Raw genomic sequence first — 19,036 nt, 5'->3', positions numbered from 1 at the left:
TAAGGTTCCAACAGAAGAGGTGCTTTATCTCCAAAGTGGAGATATTATGACAATTTACTTTTAATTCAGAACAATGGCTACAATGCTGATTACAGTGGGTGGAAGTAACTTTTCCTTTTAAACTTATCTTAAACCCACAGCTCACCTTGCAAGGGCCCCAGTTGGAATGTCACAGCACAAATAAGCAGACATATAGCCATGGCCATGGCTACAGATGAATAAAAAATCGACCAAATGTTATCAGATGCTGGACTGAAGCATTTATAGTGGTAGCAGGTGAGACCAATTACACTAATTGGATTCATGATTTGGGGAAGAGCAATTAAGCTTGACAGGTGTTCATCAGTGTCTGTTATGACAGAGTCATTAGAGGGAAGAATAAGAGAGCCTTAGATTTGAGCCACTTTAACCATTATTTTAAGCTTTAACTATTAAAAAATAGCAGATAAACAAGCTCACTGCGAGTATGTAGATCTGCTATAACAATAAATAAATAAATCGTGAACATTTGTGCAATGTCTTCTAAATCCCTCTAAATCAGTGGTTCTCAAACTTTCTCAAACCAGACCACCAAAATTACATGCATTTGGCCGCGGACCCCATCTCAAAATATGTTGTTCCAGGGACCACTCAGAAGCAATTTTTTGAGTTACAAATGTTCGCTTTTAAAAAGATATCCTATTCAAAGACTTTCAAAAAAAAAAAAAAAAAAAAAAAAAAATCAGATCTACAAGCTCTACAAGCTGTACATCTGCTATTTTTCAATAGTTAAAGCAATAAATAATTCTAGGACTAAATGGGTTAATTGTCTTCTTGTCACCAGAATAAAAAACATATATATTTGACACTTTTAAAACGTTAAATAATTAATGGAAACATTATTGATAATCTGCTTGAAATTGCTTTGGAGTCAAACTATTTCCCCCGATGACAGATCATAGATACAAAACCATGCTGTCAAATAAACATTAAGGATTGGCGTGACAAACGAACCAATCCGGTGGGTCCCTCTTCGCAGTTCGGCTTCGGCTTTGTCCAATCGCTTTTGAGCGAGGGCGGGACTCACATTCTTGATGTGCGCCCAGCATGTTCGTGTGTAAGTCGTTTGATGAATCCGGGTCCACCTAACGAGGCTAACTAGCAACAGTAGCAAGCTTCAGAAAAGCCAACAAGCCTCCTTGTCAAATAATTCCTGCTGCCATAGAAAACCGCTCGCGTATTTCATGCCAGAAAGGCGTCTGTCGAGCTGTGCACGTCCTCTTCTGCGAAAAGTGGAATTCGGGAGGCTAATAACTGGGGTAACTATTGCAATGCGTTTGGTTGTTTTCACGACTTTGGTGCGTGTTGTTTTGTGTGTTAGCAAGTAGCAGGCTAGCAGCTAGCGGCTAGCGAGGGGGGACTCAGTTTAGTGGAATAGTTCAAGATGTGAACTGGGTTTTTTTATCCGCTTTTGGAAGTGTATTATGTTTGGTTTTGGGGAACATTCTAACGGGTTATGCTGAAATGGAAGAAGTGATTTGTAAGCTGCTAAATATTGGGTTTCCCCGTGTTAATAGTGGGGAAGCTGACTTTGTTTTTGCCAGCTAACGTTTAGTTAGCCCAAGTAGCGCGAGTTGATTGTTGCGCAAAGCAGTTTTTTTTTCTGGGATCACAACAAAAGGATTTCTGATAACAAGCTAGCTTTGCGTTCCGCTAACGTTAGCTGGCCTGGAGAGATAGAAGAGGAACCCCCCCGCAAGCCGACTCGGTTATTGATTGATAGCTTATTTTTTTATGATTGTCAATGTATATGTCATGGAGACATAATAACTTATGATGGTATTTCAGCGTTTATTCTGCAACTATATTGCCTGTGCAAGCGGCTAGCTTGTGAAGTGAAAGCAAAGCAAGGCCCCCCTACAGCCGGAGATATATAATTGGTTGTGCGGCCGGTGTCGCGCAACAAAAACAAACGATCTGCAAGCGCACAACGCGTCCCCGCTGCAACGCGTTGTGAGCTTATAGATCTGATATATATTCGGTTGCGCGACACCACGCGCCGCGAAGTATATTGAGCCATAGCCAGCCGGCCCTGCAGCTAATACACACACACACAGGACGAAGCTAGCTACTGTAACTGTTAGCTGTCATAAATACTCTTGTGAATCTAATCAATTCGATTGATTTCCAGTACGAGCTATGATTCTCAATTCAGATAATTGATAGCTTATAAATGGTGCTTGTTTGCCTGTATTCACGAATGCAACAACACACTCAGGCACACCCTGTTGGTCAGCTTAATATATTTGCCATCTTAGCTACATGTTAAAATCTTGTTTGTGACAGCCAGGAAAGTGGACTGTTCAACTGCCGAATGCTCCAGTTTCCACAACAACTTATGAAACGTTTACAGTGTTGCTGTGGCAAACCAAATACTATTTTGCTTCTGCATTAGACAATTATTAGCATTCCTTTTTACAATAATCATGTGTTTATTATTGTGATGTTGAACTTGGCAGCAGTCTAGTAGCTACTCTATATGACCGCTATTAACTGTGGATCTGTTAGTAATTGTATGTTTGTTTTTTGTGTGTTTGATTTTCTCCAAAAGGTTTCTCTGTCTTAAACTGCTTGCCCTGGCTTCCAACCTGTGACTCCTTGGGTCAGTAGAGTGGGGCCACCCCAGAGCAAGGGCCCAAATCTGTGCCTCCAGGTCCCCTCTGCTTCTGTGTGTGCGCGAGTGTGTTCTGAGCTCTCAGGCTGAAGAGACCCTCAGCTACCACCTCCCGACCAAGATGTCCTCCATCCTGCCCTTCACTCCCCCGGTGGTAAAGAGGCTGCTGGGCTGGAAGAAGTCTGCCAGCGGGCCGGGTGGAGCGGGTGGAGGCAGTGGAGAGCAGAACGGCCAAGAGGAAAAGTGGTGTGAAAAGGCAGTGAAGAGCCTGGTGAAGAAGCTGAAGAAGACTGGCCAGCTCGATGAGCTGGAGAAAGCCATCACCACACAGAACTGCAACACCAAGTGTGTCACCATCCCCAGGTAGGCCGCACCATGGAGGAGTAATGGCCACGTTAAGGACAAGAGAACGTTTTGTTTTATGCACATCAAGAGCTGCTCATGTTACATACTCGACTGCCACCACTTTGGTCTAGCACTGGAGTCACCTGTGTGTTTCACATGTTTATGCAAACGTTCTGGTTTGAGACGTAGTTCAGAAGCATGGAATGCCAATTCTAGACCCCAGTTTCCATCCACAGCTACTCAGATTGTGAAATCGGTCTGAAGATGTGCTTTATTCAAGTATGTGATCCGGGGGGGAAAGAACGATGTCCCATTAGGAATAAATAAGACGTCTACTGGGAATTAAAACTGAAAAGTCACAGTGCTGACAGTTAAGCTGATATATATATTCCTTTCATGGGTGGCAGACATTACACGGGGTCAGTGAGGATGTTATCAGCCAGTCAGCCTTGATGCCCTAGACTCATGTTCTCTGGGAACATGGTGTGTTAACAGTCTCGTTCTTCACTGATGAGCTGCCAACAACCACGTCAGTTGTTTGGATGTCTATAGATAGTCGCCTGGTTGTTATCGCCTGAGAGTTCTCCTGTTTTTGTACAGAAATGATGGCTGGCTCGATGTGAATGAAATGCTTTTCCCTTGCAGATCTCACTCGAGTAGTAAAGGATTTACACACCTTTTAGAGGGTGGGAGAAGTTGCACATTTTGTTAGGGTGGGAAATTACAACCGGCCGAATTTATGTTTGTGACTGTTGAGTTAACCTAGCAGCTTTGCTGGTAACCAGCTGTCATTTAGAGGTACGGTTGTATTAGAAACACATCTTGCGACATAGTTTGCTATGCCGTCAGGAACCGAAGATAAAGTGGTTTTGAAGGGTAGTTGAGATCCCACTTCAGTAATATGGCAAATTACATGCTATAGTCTTAAGCGTTAACCAATGCAGTCTACAGTATTGTTGTCCTGGTCTTCAGAAGCAACTCTTATGTCATTCGTCTTCATTCCATTTTTTGTTTTTTGTTTTCCGACCATTTTCTTGTGAAGTTTTGAGAATGCTGGAAAACGGAAAGGTAGTTTCTTTCCAAGGTTGCCCCCCTTTCTTTTCTCCCTTTGAGTGTCTTCAGTGTTTGTTTGAACGTCTCCAGATAAGTTCACCGACATACACGGCTGTAGTAAAAAAAAAAAGAAAGTTGTATTTAAATACAATGCCACAATTGTTTAAGAATGTTCTTTGTCTCACCAACAGTCTCATTGTGTGTTACTGAATGCCATTTTATGTTTTGTTTCCCTCCCTCCTTAATTCTGTCAAAAAAAGGCTTCTCTTATTTGAAGTATCCCATCCTTCATTTCTCAGATGAAAATGAATTTGATGTCTTTTTCTACCTGAGACTCCAATAAAAGAGGCCTTTTAATGTTCACATTACCCATACTGATACTTCTGAATGATCCATGTCCCATGTTTATCATTTGTTTTTTTGTTTTGTTTTTGTTGTTTTCTCTGTGCACAGCAATTGCTCTGAAATATGGGGACTGAGTACTCCAAATACGATAGAACAGTGGGATACCTCAGGCCTATACAGCTACCCTGACCAAACCAGGTGACTATCCTCCTCAACCTATTGTATGGTGTTGCATACAACTTTGATGTGGGAAAGTTGTCATTTTGCAGTGTCGGGTGAGGGGAAAATGAGAAAGCGTGTTTTTTTTTGCTTCTCATTCTCGTCACCCCGCCTATTCGACTCTTCTGGCTTTATACTTTTACACATCTTATCCAACATTTCGCTCCCTGTTCGCCTCCCAAATCTCTCACCGCCACTTTATGGTTGCTACCCCAAATCAGATCCCTGGACGGCCGCCTGCAGGTCTCCCACAGGAAGGGGCTTCCCCATGTCATCTACTGCCGCCTGTGGCGATGGCCCGACCTGCACAGCCACCATGAGCTACGCGCCATCGAGGCCTGTGAATACGCCTTCCACCTCAAGAAGGATGAGGTGTGCATCAATCCTTACCACTACCAGAGGGTGGAGACCCCAGGTGAGCTGCCATTTAAGAGTTTTTCTTTTGTAGACCTGCAGCGGTTTGTGTAGGGTTGGGATTCGGAACTCGATCCAACGTTTCGAACCGTTTTAGGATACCACGTCTTGCTATACAATTACAATACCGGTGGTTCTCAAACTTTTTAATTTCAAGGTCCACTATAACTCTTGAGAGTGGTCCATTTGGAATGCCATATATGAATCGTTAAAGGTAACCATTAAGGAATCGGACCGTTAAGAGGGATTCGTTGAGGAACCGGAATCATAAAAATCCCAGACCCATTTATGTGGTTCTGGAAGTGAGCAACGGAACCACTGATTACGCCATTCACAGGCACCAGAACGTTTCTGTCCCCAGCAGGATGGCCCGTATGATGGCTTTAAAGATATATTTTTTAAGAGAATGTTGACACAATACGCTACTACACACATCTGCAGTTGGTTTGGGGATGATCTCCCTACTCTTCTCTTGAGAAATGTAGACCCTGGTGTTGGGTAAAACACCCTAGTGGTTGACAATGTCCGTAAACTTATTTGAAGCAGACCAGATGCTAGATGCACTGACATTTTTATCGTAGTTCGGACATTGTTGACATTGTTGCAATTGTAAAGAAAGACAAAAATAAGGGATTGTAGATTTAAAGTGGTGTTTTATGGCATTCTGTGTACAGTGTGTAGCCCCAGGGTTCCTTGAGGGGTTTCCCAGCTAAGTGATTGATTGTTAGGAACAAAATGAACCCTTATGGGTCTGTAACTCTGATAGTGTACGTAAGTGGAAGAGCCCATTTGTTTCCACTTGTACCCTCTGAGATGAATTAACACGGATCGTAAATAATATCAAAAGGTGGTTGTATTTTATGGTAGACATTTTGATGAGTGGGAAAAAAGATGTTCTGTACATCTTTTTCTGCTTCTCTCTATCCGTCACTTCAAAGCGTCTCATATCGGCTGATTGTAGCCATAGTTCTAAATGATGCTGCCTTCCATCCAATCCATCTCTACCCACTTGCCCAACATATCGTCGTCGTCGGGTGGAAACCTTGTATGTCCAAAACCGTTCGTTTTGTATTCATGATTTTAAAGTGATTTAAGATAGTGAAAACAGCAGATCTACAAGCACACAACGCCTCGCGGTGCGAGGCGTTGTGTGCTTGTAGTTCTGCTGTTTTCAATATTTTTGTGCGACAGTCTTGTATGATGAAACAGGACCTTACTGTACGAAAAATCCTACACATTTGAAACTTGTAGATACGTGGTTTCTGCCCGACAGTGACGATATGTTACCCGCTGGTTGAAACACCCTGTTGTTTACCACCCAGTGTCACATAGAAGTCAGAAGTCCTCTATAATGTGAAATGGAAAATTATTGTTATAGGATCGCAAGAATATGTTTTGGGTGTTTTGGTTACCTGTAATGATTGTAATCCAGGTCCTAAAGCTGAACCTCCTTTCACATTTAGCCTAAAGTGAGGAATGTTCGCTGTTCCGTATATGGCTTCATAAGGATTTTCATACGTACTCTAAAGCAGCATTCTGTCTCTCTCTCTCTCCCTCCTCCCCACAAGAGACCTCTCACAGCAACTGCAACCATAATCATAAACTTAACACACATGAACACCTCCTTGTCCTGTGGCAACCCTTCATCTGTGCTCATAATTACATACCATAGAAATGATGCAAGCTGAGGATACTTGGTTCTGTTTTTGTATGGCGTCTTGTTGCGCTCTGTTGTCCATCTAAGTTGTGCTCTTAGAATGCTTAACTTATTACTTGTGCATTGAGTAAAACAATGTCACCACATAATCTTGTTAAACATTATGCCTACCGCATAGACTCCTTTCACATCTACCATACACTAGTGGAAGACTTAAAAGACTGGCGTCTGACACCCTCTCACATCTGCCATACACTATAAAACTTTAAAGAAGACTTTAAAGGAGAAAAAAGGGTCTTATACCCTCTTATATCTACAGGCAAGTTAACGTGTCTAGTGTGTGCTGGCTTTTAGTATTGTAGGAATACACTAAAATACAGAGTAATTGAGCTCTGAAAGTGTGGAGCTGAACTGGAAGCTACAATCTTTGCACTCAACACTACAGATTTTGATGTGTAGCAGAGGGAGGGCATGACTGTTGCTTTTTGGCAAGTAGGCTGTCTGTTACACAGAAAAGATCCACGTTTGCTGGCTCCTATGTGGTGCTGGAGAGTGCACCAATTAGTTGTTGACAATGCTCACGACACGTTATTGAACATCACACAAACCTTGAATGAGATTAAACTTGCTTGATTTGATCGGATCCTCAAGATGAGAACATTAATGACGTAATGACCACCATACACTAAACAATCGAGATGATGAAGCGCATTAAAAGTTAAAACAAATCTAGCAAAACTCCTGTGCTTTTATTTCAACATTGGAAAATTGTCTGTGACAGTCAAATTGCATGAAAAGTAATTTGGTGTAAGGCTGGCATTAGCAATCATTGTTGGGACACAGGAAGATGTGTAACAGTTACTGTACATTAGAGGAGCCACTGTGGTTCTTCACCTTTGACGTTCTTACTGTTGTTTGTTTGTAACATTGTAATATTTGATTCCGCAGTGCTGCCTCCCGTTCTCGTGCCAAGACACTCAGAAGTTCTGACAGAGCTACCACCGCTTGATGACTACACTCATTCCATACCTGAGAACACAAACTTTCCTGCAGGAATTGAACCTCCTAACAACTACATACCAGGTTTGTCCAATTTCCTCCAGGGGTTAGGATGACTCTCTGACTAATCACATTAAAGGTTGGGTGATGATGCACTAAAAGAACAATTGCGTGGGTGTTTGGGTGGCACAAGGCTAACGTACCTGTCCTCCACCGCAGAGTCTAGGTGCTTGGGGTTGGAGAGTTAATTGGCATAGTGACTAAGTTGGGAGGAAAGAAAAGGGTAAAAAAGATGACCACATAGACGGTGGAGACGGCAGCAACTGAAATGCGTGTCCCCCAAATTGTCTAAAGTAGGGGGGGTAAAGTAGGGGGGGCACTTTGCATTGAAGTCTTTAAAGTTACACAGTTTGCTGCAAAATGTGCAAAGTGGAGCTTATGTGGCAGGGGAGCACAACGGTGATGCATGGTTATTTGAGATGGAGGTATGTTGGGGCCATTGAGAGCTCGGCATGGAAATATTTATATTTGTTTGTCATTGTTTTTAGACTAGTTGGTTAGTAGTACTTAAGTACCATCCCTAATAATAACAATCAAGTTCATTAACAATGTTCTTTATCTATTATATATGTTACAATGATGCCACAGTGAGTACGTTGTGTTTTGTCTTCTAGAAACCCCCCCACCAGGCTACATCAGTGAGGATGGGGAGGCAAGCGATCAACAGATGAATCAAAGTATGGACACAGGTACCCTAGATTAGACACTCCCTGTCTGTTATTCCCATTGCCTTTCAGACTCTTCCTTCAAGTCGAGATTATTTGGCTCGAATAAACCCGTTATGCCCCACAGTAAAGCATCCTCTATAAATCAGCTCCAATGGTTAACTTCTTGTATTCTGTCCCTGTCAGGTTCTCCAGCAGAGCTGTCCCCCAGCACCCTGTCCCCTGTTAATCACAGCATGGGTAAGATTTGCACACTTTCTTTGGGAGATTGCATTTACCTCCCCTTGTGGTCTCCTGATTCCTGAATGTTTTGCATGTTCATACACTAAGGTTCTGACTAACTGCAAGCGTTCAAGTGAAATCTTGGCAGTATTGTCAATATGATAATCGCTTGTAATAGTGGAAAACAAAATTGATAATGCCTTGGAGAAAATGCAAAAGGACGATATAAACTTGTAAAATGTCCTGTTTCAGACCTACAGCCGGTGACTTACTCTGAGCCAGCTTTCTGGTGCTCAATAGCCTATTACGAGCTGAACCAGCGTGTGGGAGAGACCTTCCATGCCTCGCAGCCCTCACTGACGGTGGATGGCTTCACAGACCCCTCCAACTCGGAGCGCTTCTGCCTCGGCCTTCTGTCCAACGTCAACCGGAATGCCACCGTGGAGATGACCCGGAGGCACATAGGTAATGAATGGCAGGCTTCACATGTCTGCGAATATAGAAGTAGAAAACGACTCTGGACCATTATGTGATATACTCAAAGTAGAGTATTTTCCGATAATGACACCAGTATTGGAAAAGCTGCCGATGCTGCCTAAAATGCTGGTATTGACAAGTTTGAAGCCGGTTGGTCCCATATTCCTGTGACCACATATGGGCATATCAGATATCAAGACAAATGGATCTCCATAAAGGCCTATATATCGGGTTAGTTTATTGTTATGGTCTGAGTCATAGTGACATGCCTATGCATGGGCTATTGGGCGTATAAGGTTTGTTTATGGTTATGGACATGCCTATTTCATGCAGCCTTTGCTTCTGATGACAGCTGAAATTACAAAGCAGTGACCACTAGAGTCACCAACTTAAGTAAGGCTCCAAGTTTGGCATAACTAACAACAAATACAATTTGCAGAAATGAAACTTCGGTCACGTTATATATATTCCTAACTCGTGACTGTGCTTAACAAAGCCAGGCAAGTTCAATTAGGGATGCTGTGTTTCTTTCTGTGTAACAGAGATGCACTACATATTCACTTGATGTTGGCTGCCAAAACGAGGGAAAAATAAGAGACTGGACTGAAAAGCCCTCAATATTTCTGACCTTTCAGACTGCCAGTCCACGTCTGGCTTTGAGTTAGAGATGTACAGTACAGATAAAAAATGTTTTTCTTCTCCTTCCCGATACCCATAACTTGTGTATCGGTTGATTCCGGCATGTAAAGATCCGATACTTAGGACAGTGGTTCTAAATGTGTTGTTCCAAGGATATGGAATCCTTGAGAGGGTTCCAAATATATGGGCATATATTGATATCAGTGATCTCCATACCTTGACATAATAGTGACAAGGACTGAGATCTCCAAGTATGGGCATAGAGATGCACGTCCCGAACTCTAGTAAAATAAAAGCTCAGATGTTAAATGATTTATTATGAGCTTCCACTTAAGTGTTTTTTCATGTGGGTCATTCTGAAACACACAGGACAGTTGCGTTTTTTTCGTTTGCGGCATGAATAAAACTCATTGGATTTGGTGTGCAAGGCTGTGCGGAATCGGCGCTGCGGATCCAAAAAGGAGTCATAAAAGGAGTGATGAGTTTTTTACCGCATGCGACAAGACGCACAAATCGAACTGGTTTCGATCGAGAAAAAAACGCACGGCGGCAGCCACTCGTCGCACGGCTAATTCGAAGCCGGTGTGCATGAGGTCGTAGAGAATCATTGTTTTCTTTTCAAAAAATTATATTATCCGTTTTATCCGTGCGGTTAAACGCGCTTGTGTGCAAAGGGCTTTAGTCCTTGCATTGTACATTTACATGCATTCAGTTTATGAGATTGGCAGATTTCACCCAGGTTTTTTCATCTCACTCACATCACTTTGTCCGCTGACCTCACTCAGCAAACGAAATAAAAAGAAAATAAACAAATTCACAGGAGGCAAGCAGTGATCACCCCATGATGTGCACGCACTGCGCTGCAATATAGTTTCAAATGCACTACATTGCAGGCACTTTTTTGAGAGTAAAAAACTAAAAAAAAAAGAAGACACGTGTGACGTGTGATCTTGGCAGGTTGCCCCAGAAAATGTGCCAATCTCAACAGGCACTAACAGTATATTACGCTGACAGTCTTCTAGAACAGTGTTTCTAGAAGACTTCTAGAACTTTTTAGGCTCGGGACACCCCTATAAATGCAACTTTCATCCATGGCACCCTTGAATTACTTTGGTAGTTTTAGCACCTTACATTTATGTAATGTTACAGTACATACAATTGTTAAATATTTCCCCCTAACATAGTTTGTCACATGGACAGTAGTGTAGTGGTTGTAGAACGCAGTACCACAGCGTGTGGCCGGAATTCTTTTCCCGTGCACGCACAGGTACGGCACGGAACGGTCCATGCGTGTTAGTGTACACCTGTACCCCAGTTCAAATTCCCTTCCACCAGTTCAATTATGATTATTTTGGGGGGTCATGGCATGAAAAGGTTGAGAACCACTGGTTTAGAAATCTGTCTTTTGAATCCTTCTAAGGTTTTTTGAAAAAAACCTATGTTTCTATGTCAGCAATCTGGCCGGCCATCTTCAAAGAAAAGGTCCTTTTCACTTAAATGGAGCTCAGTTTGTCTGTTCTTGAGAGACCACTATGTCAGTGGTTCTCAAACCTTTTCATGTGAAGGACCCCCAAAATTATATTTATTTGGCCACGGACCCCATCTCAAAATATTTAGTTCCAGGGACACCCCAGAAGCAAAATTTGAGTTACAAACGTTCACTTTGAAAATACATATAGTCAAAGATTTGCACACATTTTCACGACTTTCTTCAAAAATAGCAGATCTACAAGCTCAGCTCGCCGCGCTGTGAGCTTGTATATCTGCTATTTTTCACTGGTTAAAGCATTCAATAATTCTAGGCCTAAATGGGTTAAAACACACCTTGCTCAACCTTTGTGTGAAACGGGATGTGTATTTCTGTTTTTTTGTTCACAGGAAGAGGAGTAAGGCTTTATTACATTGGCGGGGAAGTATTTGCTGAATGTTTGAGCGATAGCGCCATCTTTGTCCAGAGTCCAAACTGCAACCAGCGATATGGATGGCACCCTGCAACAGTCTGCAAAATACCTCCAGGTAACTGGTTGTAAAATAGTTGACGTAACAATCACTGAATAGCATTTCTCTGGCTCACAATTTGGCTTGGGTGGTGATTTAGAATCTTGGTGGTGTTGTAGCAAGATTTTAAAGTTGTCAACTAAGACAATGGAGCAAACGTTCCCGGGAGTTTTTTTTTTACATTTTAATTAAAGTCAATGGAGAAAATAAATTCACAAATAAATGTACATAAATTAAACTATATAACGTATCTCTTAGCAAAATGCAAGGAATCGATTCCCGATGAAGCCACCAAAACTAGGAGGAGTAGCGCGGCAAAATAAAGTTTATCTAGGAAGGGAAAGATGGATGGAATAAAGTCAGACAAGTACTATAGTCTGGTTGCCCTAATTGGACAAAATGGTTTGAAGACGGGAGGGGAGAGTCTTTCAGTCCGAGTGTATCAAAAAAGCAACTGGGTTAAGCACCGTTGGTCCGACCAGTTTAACATTCACCAGGTTGGCATTCTCACCAGCTTCGGCACTTTGCACCGTAGATATAAATTATAATATTTTAAACATACATAAACCACTTTAGCCCTATTTTATACTGCGATCTACAAGCACACAACGTGTCGCTGAGCTTGTAGATCTGCTATTTGGTACTTGCTTAAGTACATTTTGATGCCTACACTTTCATACTTTTTACTCAAGTACATTTTGAATTCTGGACATTTACTTGTATTTCTATTTTCTATAGTATTTCTAAATTGCAGTATTGATACTTTTACTCAAGTAAAATATGTGAGTACTTTTTCCACCACTGTACTGAGGTTACGGTTAGATTGAGGTGTATCTCCGTCCCCCCGACTTTCGTCACCTTGACCCAGGTGCCTTTTTGATACACTCGGACTGAAAGACCTGCTAAAAACACTCCCAAGACCCGAGCACCACGGAGGGTTAATTAGGCCTAGGCCGTCGTAAAGGAATCATTTTACTTACCAGGTAATGAGAGTAGAAGAAAGATAAATTATGTCAAAGTATGATGGATATTGATGAAAATAAAGCAATGTTTTAGCATGAGACTGAAGACTGAAGCAGTCCACTCTATGAAATGGGGGCGGAGAGTATGGTCTGGATACAGGCAAGTGATGTATGCGTGTGAATCCTCAACCCACCAGGGTTCAGTTAGGTTCTTGTAAAGGAGCGCTTGTTTTTAGTGGAGATGACGGAGGCGCACCGTCTCAGGCGACCATGAGCACGTGAGACACCGCCGAGCGAGAGGTAGCGAGCGAGTCGCCGTGTCGAGCGTTGCGACGGTAGCATGAGCCTACTCTGCGCCGTTACCAAGTTATGTGCCGTTGTGGACATAATAGTAAATCTTTGTCCTCCCCGCGACTTTCGGCACCTCCGTGCGGTCCAAGTGGATACAAAAGAGCGCTCCCTACCTCCGGTTCAGCCAATCAGAAGCTTCCGCGGGGTGGATCTTAACTGTATCCTGGTGGGTATTAGATACATGCGATGTATACAATTCCAGCGCCATTGAGATAGAAGAGTTGCAACAATGAGGGGTCAGAAGTGCTGCGTTTGTGAGCCGATGGAGTGAACAGAGATTGCAGAACTTCCGGGCAAAAATGGAATATTCGTGTACTACTGCTGACAAAGCTAAATGTAACAAATAGGCGTTTCAAAAACCAGATGCATGACCTTTTCTTTTTTTGCCACATTTGGAGGCAATTGGACATCTAGTCTGCCAGGAGAAGTGTTCTGAAAGGGCTGGGTATTATCTTAAAAGAAATGTTGATACCGATTTTGATACTTGTTCCCAAATGATGCAAGTACAAACACAGGAAATGAATGTGCATATATAAAAAATCAGTGCAAATGGTTTGGATGCCCCTTTCGATACAGAGTAGTATTGATGCTTTCATTTTGACGGCATTTGATCGAAATTCCATAACTAGCCGTATTCTGGACACACAGCAGACAATCTTATACTACATTTAAGAAAGGTTGGATTTTGACAATGTGTTCATTGTCACAACGGCCAAGTATGACACCTGCTGGTTGACAGCAGTTATTTAAAGCGGTAGTAGCATATCTATACTATAATTTTGCGAATGTCTGTCTGAGTGAGTGAGTGTCTGTCTGTATGAAACAGCGTTTCTCCTCGGTGGCTGGAGCAATTGATCTGAAATCGCATCACCATCAGCATATGAACACACCTGACATAACTGTGAAGCCCGTTTGTCACTTTCACAAATCGTATGCTGTATAATAGCATTTTTATGGTGTATCTATATCTATTTAGCCTACAGTACCTTTTGTGACCACACATGTTAAGGGAGGGGCGCTGTTGTTCAGGCCATGCACAATCACACACAAACCCACACACACACACACACACACGGGGGGGGGGGGGGGGGAGTGTGTGTGTGTGTGTGCAGGCGGGCAGGCGGGCGGGCGGGCGGGGGGGGGGGGGGGGGGGGGGGGTTAGCCATTAAACGAAACGGGTATTTCTTACATTGATGCTCCTACATATTATCATGCAAGCACCAGTTAAAGTTACTTTCCATCACTCATATACTGTATGCACAGTGCACATCCCATAACCCACACACTGCACATCATTTTGGAGCTCATATCTTTGAACGGGTAAGGGCTAGTATGTATATATCCAAGTTAACTGAGTTATGAGCGAGATGTCTCGCCTATGAAAAATAACCACTCTACCATTGTAGAGTGTGTGTGTGTGTGTGTGTGTGTGTGTGTGTGTGTGTGTGTGTGTGTGTGTGTGTGTGTGTGTGTGTGTGTGTGTGTGTGTGTGTGTGTGTGTGTGTGTGTGTGTGTGTGTGTGTGTGTGTGTGTGTGTGTGTGTGTGTGTGTGTGTGTGTGTGTGTGTGTGTGTGTGTGTGTGTGTGTGTGTGTGTGTGTGTGTGTGTGTTCAGCATTTGAGCCATGGACCACCATTTGATGAGATTTAACCTCCCAGACCTCCCAAAAAGAGAGTTAAAGATATATAAGGATCCATTTGTTTACCAACTCTCCATCATTTAGCTGGAACCCCCTCAAGGACCACTGAAAGAAAAATACTGGCTTAAATTATGTACAGCAGAGGAGTTATAATGTATAAGATAATTAAATGAATAACACAATAAATAATGTTCTGGATACATAATAAAAGTATAGTATAATTATAAATAATACATTTGGATGCATCCTGCGCCGAATATAACACATCTATACTATAATTTTGCGAATGTCTGAGTGAGTGAGTGAGTGAGTGAGTGAGTGAGTGAGTGAGTGAGTGACTGTCTGTCTGTCTGTCTGTCTGTCTGTCTGTCTGTCTGTCTGTCTGTCTGTCTGTCTGTCTGTCTGTCTGTCTGTCTGTCTGTCTGTCTGTCTGTCTGTCTGTCTGTCTGAAACAGCGTTTCTCCTCAGTGGCTGGAGCAATTGATCTGAAATCGCATCACCATTAGCATATGAACACACGTGACATAACTGTGAAGCCCGTTTGTCACTTTCACAAATCGTATGCTGTATATTAGCATTTTTATGGTGTATCTACTATCTATTCTGCATCTAGCTTGAGGCACATCTATTCTGCATCTAGCATGAGGCAAAATGTTTAACCAGCTGTGTGTGTGTGTGTGTGTGTGTGTGTGTGTGTGTGTGTGTGTGTGGCCATTAAACAAAACGGGTATTTCTTACATTGATGCTCCTACATATTATCATGCAAGCACCAGTTAAAGTTACTTTCCATCCCTCATATATACTGTATGCACAGTGCACATCCCATAACCCACACACTGCACATCATTTTGGAGCTCATATCTTTGAACGGGTAAGGGCTAGTTATGCAAGTTTGAGCCAATAAAAAAAACATGTTTTTATTAGGCGATACCCATGTCTGACCCACTGACCCTCCCTGTTCCCCAAGGTTGTAACTTGAAGATCTTCAACAACCAAGAGTTTGCTGCTCTGCTGGCTCAGTCAGTCAACCAGGGCTTTGAAGCTGTCTACCAGCTCACCAGGATGTGCACAATCCGTATGAGCTTCGTCAAAGGCTGGGGAGCGGAGTACAGGTGAGCATCATCCCAATGCTGAGCAGGAGTGAACCCATTAAAACCTGTGGGCGATTCTAAAAAAGGTCTTCTAAACTTTTCTGAAAAACGCATGTCAGTGGTTCTCAAACCTTTCCTTTTCAAAGACCCTCAAAATTATATACAGTATATATCTCGTTGTCGGGCGGAAACCTTGTATCTCCAAGTTTCAAATTTGTATGTTTTTTCGCAAAGTAAACCCTGCTTCATCGTACAAGGCTGTCGCACAAAAGTAGTGAAAACAGATGTGAGTTAGAAATGCACACACATTTAGATCTGCCTCTTTAACAAAAAGGAAATCTTGACAAGCTCATGGCGTGGCATGAAGTGACCTGACACGAGCTATGTATATCTGTTATTTTTGAATATCCAAAGTATAAAATGATGCTTAAAGTGGTTAAAAGTGACAGACGGTTTACAGATTTTAAAGGGTTAAGTCAATATGATGGATATAATTCATATGGACTCTGAAGATGTTAACATGTACTCGCAAAAACATATTCTTTCAAGAATTAAAATAATAAATCCACTCCAGCTTCTTTACAAAGAATGGGGTGAACCGGAGCACCCAGGCAGCAGAAGTAACTAACAACACTAACTAACAACACTTACTCTATCTCACTCTATCTCTTTGTCTCTCAGGCGGCAGACTGTCACAAGCACTCCTTGCTGGATTGAGCTGCATTTGAATGGACCCTTGCAGTGGCTGGACAAGGTTCTGACCCAGATGGGCTCCCCGTCTGTGCGCTGTTCCAGTATGTCCTAAATGGCTCGAGGAACTACCCAAACAACGTCAGCCTATTTACAAAGATCATGAATTCTTAAAACTTGTGAGTCCTATCATGAAAAAATAGAAACCCCACAGAATGAATTTCTGTACATAACTTCATAGTATTTGTGGCCCAGTTCCACTCCCAGTTTTAACTTTACACGTTCACACTCTCAAGCTTACGTATGGAGACACACACACACACACACACACACACACACACACACGCGCGCATATATACACAACAATACATAGACTTTTCAGTATAGAATTTGGCACTTTGTTACCCATCTATGTCATGCACCTTGTTAAATTGCTTTTCCCCAAATCCTTAATATTAGATCTATTTGTGGTACAAATGAAATGTATATTGGTTTTTAGTCCAGGAAGCAGGGGGAAAATAACCAAAAATATCTGTGAATAGTTTCTCAGTATTGGATATTGCTTGTATGAGTAACACAAGCTTGAATGCTAAAATGAAATTTATTTTGGTCCACCCCAACCATTGTTCTGAACCTAAGTTTACTTTTCTCTGGGAAACTTGGACCCATGTTTTTGTCTGGGGGGGAGTTGGCTTGGTTAAGAATGATGGCCTTGGTGGCTGTTCCCCTCTAAGGGAGACAACGCCACATTGTATTTTACGAAATTTGATTCCCAAAATGATTTCACCCATTGCCCAAACAACCCCTCACCCCCTCTCCCTTATTTTATTTTTTCAACTCTTTGACGTGTGTCGTTATAAGACACACCTCTTAATGGACAAATAGGAATGTTGGCAAGAAAAGAATCAGCGAAAACCCTAAACAAACCGCTATAATTGGCCTGGCTGTAGTTTTACTTCTTAGTCATTACACGGCACTCTCCCGTGTCCTAGGTTGGTTTGATTTGCACCCCCTTACAGTAAGTGGATTTAGAAGCTAATGAGACTTGGGCCTAGGTTTGCTGGGTGCACTGGGCAGGGACCAGAAAATATCAAGCTGTTAGAAAGGATTTTTTTGTTTTCTTTCTTTTTCGTTTAGTTTTTTGACACGACACTGGGAGTCCTGGAGCTCTCCGAGGTGAAGCGTCTTAAAAAAAGATAAAAAAAAAAAAAAAAAAAAAGTCTCTCACCGGGAGAAATTGAAGGCATCAATGAATTTCATTCTATATTGTTTTTAACCTATATCCCCTTTCTTTTGCTACTTTTTTGTATTCTCATGTATTTTTATATATAAATATACTTAAGATTTTCTGTCCTTCACTTTTTATTAAAGTAATATTTTCAAGACCACAGCTGTTTTTAAAGTGACATGGAGACCATGGATCATTCCTGTTTTACTCAAACGGTTCAGCTTGAATCCAATTCCCAATGAAAGCCCTTTGTCTTGGTAAGAAAAATCACTGCCCCACATGATGTAGCCTGTTTTTTATCTTATTACTTTTTATCTTTCAAAAATAAATCTGGTGCATTTAAAGTACACAAAAATGGTTGATTTGCCTGTAACCCCAAATCTGCTTTCCTTCCTATGGTTTTAATGATTCCAGAGGCATGTTGTGAGAACTTTCATAGTCATTCATCTCTTCACTTAAAGAAAAATAAAAGAAAAAAACAAACGTTTAATGGAATAACGGCTCATTTGACCTCTTTGACGCCTTTTGGTGCTTAGATAAGCGGGTAAAGGTGAAGCAGATACAATTGGCTTTAAAATGTTACAGAAACATGGCAGTATTCCAGAATCTTATACCAGAAAGGAAGAGCGAATGAGTCTGCACACTGGGACATCCTGTGTTTTAAATGTGTGTATTGTATTCGTTCCTGTCTATGAAATACTGTATGTTAAACAGACTTAAACTAGCTTGCAGTATGCCATTCTCGTCATTACGTGGCTGTTGCAAGTGTTCTTTTTTATTTTTTTTTTTTTTTTTACATCTGTTTTTCTTTTCCTTTTTTTTTTCTTTTTTTTTTCTTCTTCCCCAACCTCCTTTATATTGATGTAATACATTGTTTACCTTACGGCACTAGTGATTGTACTTTAAGTGCACCTAGTGAGTTTGGATTTTGGGGGACTGAACCATGTGTTTAGGGTCCAGTGTTACATTCTTTTATCTTTGGCCTACAACATATGAATGTGAAAAGAAAAAAAAAAAAAAGCATTACAAATCTGACGTGGACCAGACGACGTACATATACATAACAGTAGTACAGTATGTGTGTATTTAACAGTAATCTTTTTGCAAAGCAAGTCAGTACAGTAGATGTCGCAGTTGTTTTACCAGTAGAGGGCGGTTATTGATAGAGCAGTTTTTTTTTCTGACCATAAGCTTCTCAGGCGTGTGGCATATTATGCAGACTTCATAAAACACTAATAAAGATTTTTATTCTCATGATGATTCTGGCTTTGTGTCCATTTAAAATACTTATTTTAAAAGGCATGCACGCAGGTTAATAGTGGAATGGGAT

At 41.8% G+C, this 19,036-nt stretch overlaps 1 protein-coding gene across 2 annotated transcripts; it reads left to right on the top strand.

Annotated features, from left to right (window-relative positions):
* The first annotated feature begins 1,142 nt into the window (after positions 1-1,142).
* LOC308296139 (mothers against decapentaplegic homolog 2) lies at positions 1,143-18,966 on the top strand. 2 transcript variants are annotated; one of them, XM_080739292.1, is made up of 11 exons: positions 1,143-1,298; positions 2,591-3,016; positions 4,505-4,594; positions 4,837-5,030; positions 7,635-7,769; positions 8,360-8,422; positions 8,597-8,650; positions 8,885-9,097; positions 11,627-11,764; positions 15,665-15,809; positions 16,470-18,966. In XM_080739292.1, exons 2-11 carry the CDS (start codon positions 2,775-2,777, stop codon positions 16,591-16,593), a joined length of 1,398 nt encoding a protein of 465 aa, XP_080595418.1. In that variant the 5' UTR covers positions 1,143-1,298; positions 2,591-2,774; the 3' UTR covers positions 16,594-18,966. The 2 variants fall into 2 exon arrangements, with proteins under 2 accessions (XP_080595418.1, XP_080595417.1); XM_080739291.1 differs by having other exon boundaries at positions 8,360-8,434.
* Positions 18,967-19,036: the final 70 nt, after the last annotated feature.

This window comes from Nannobrachium achirus, assembly GCF_963921795.1.
Source record: "Nannobrachium achirus genome assembly, chromosome: 12".
NCBI classification, from domain to species: domain Eukaryota; kingdom Metazoa; phylum Chordata; class Actinopteri; order Myctophiformes; family Myctophidae; genus Nannobrachium; species Nannobrachium achirus.
Note: the sequence above shows the minus strand (reverse complement) of the source record. Positions and strands in the feature narration are given on the sequence as shown.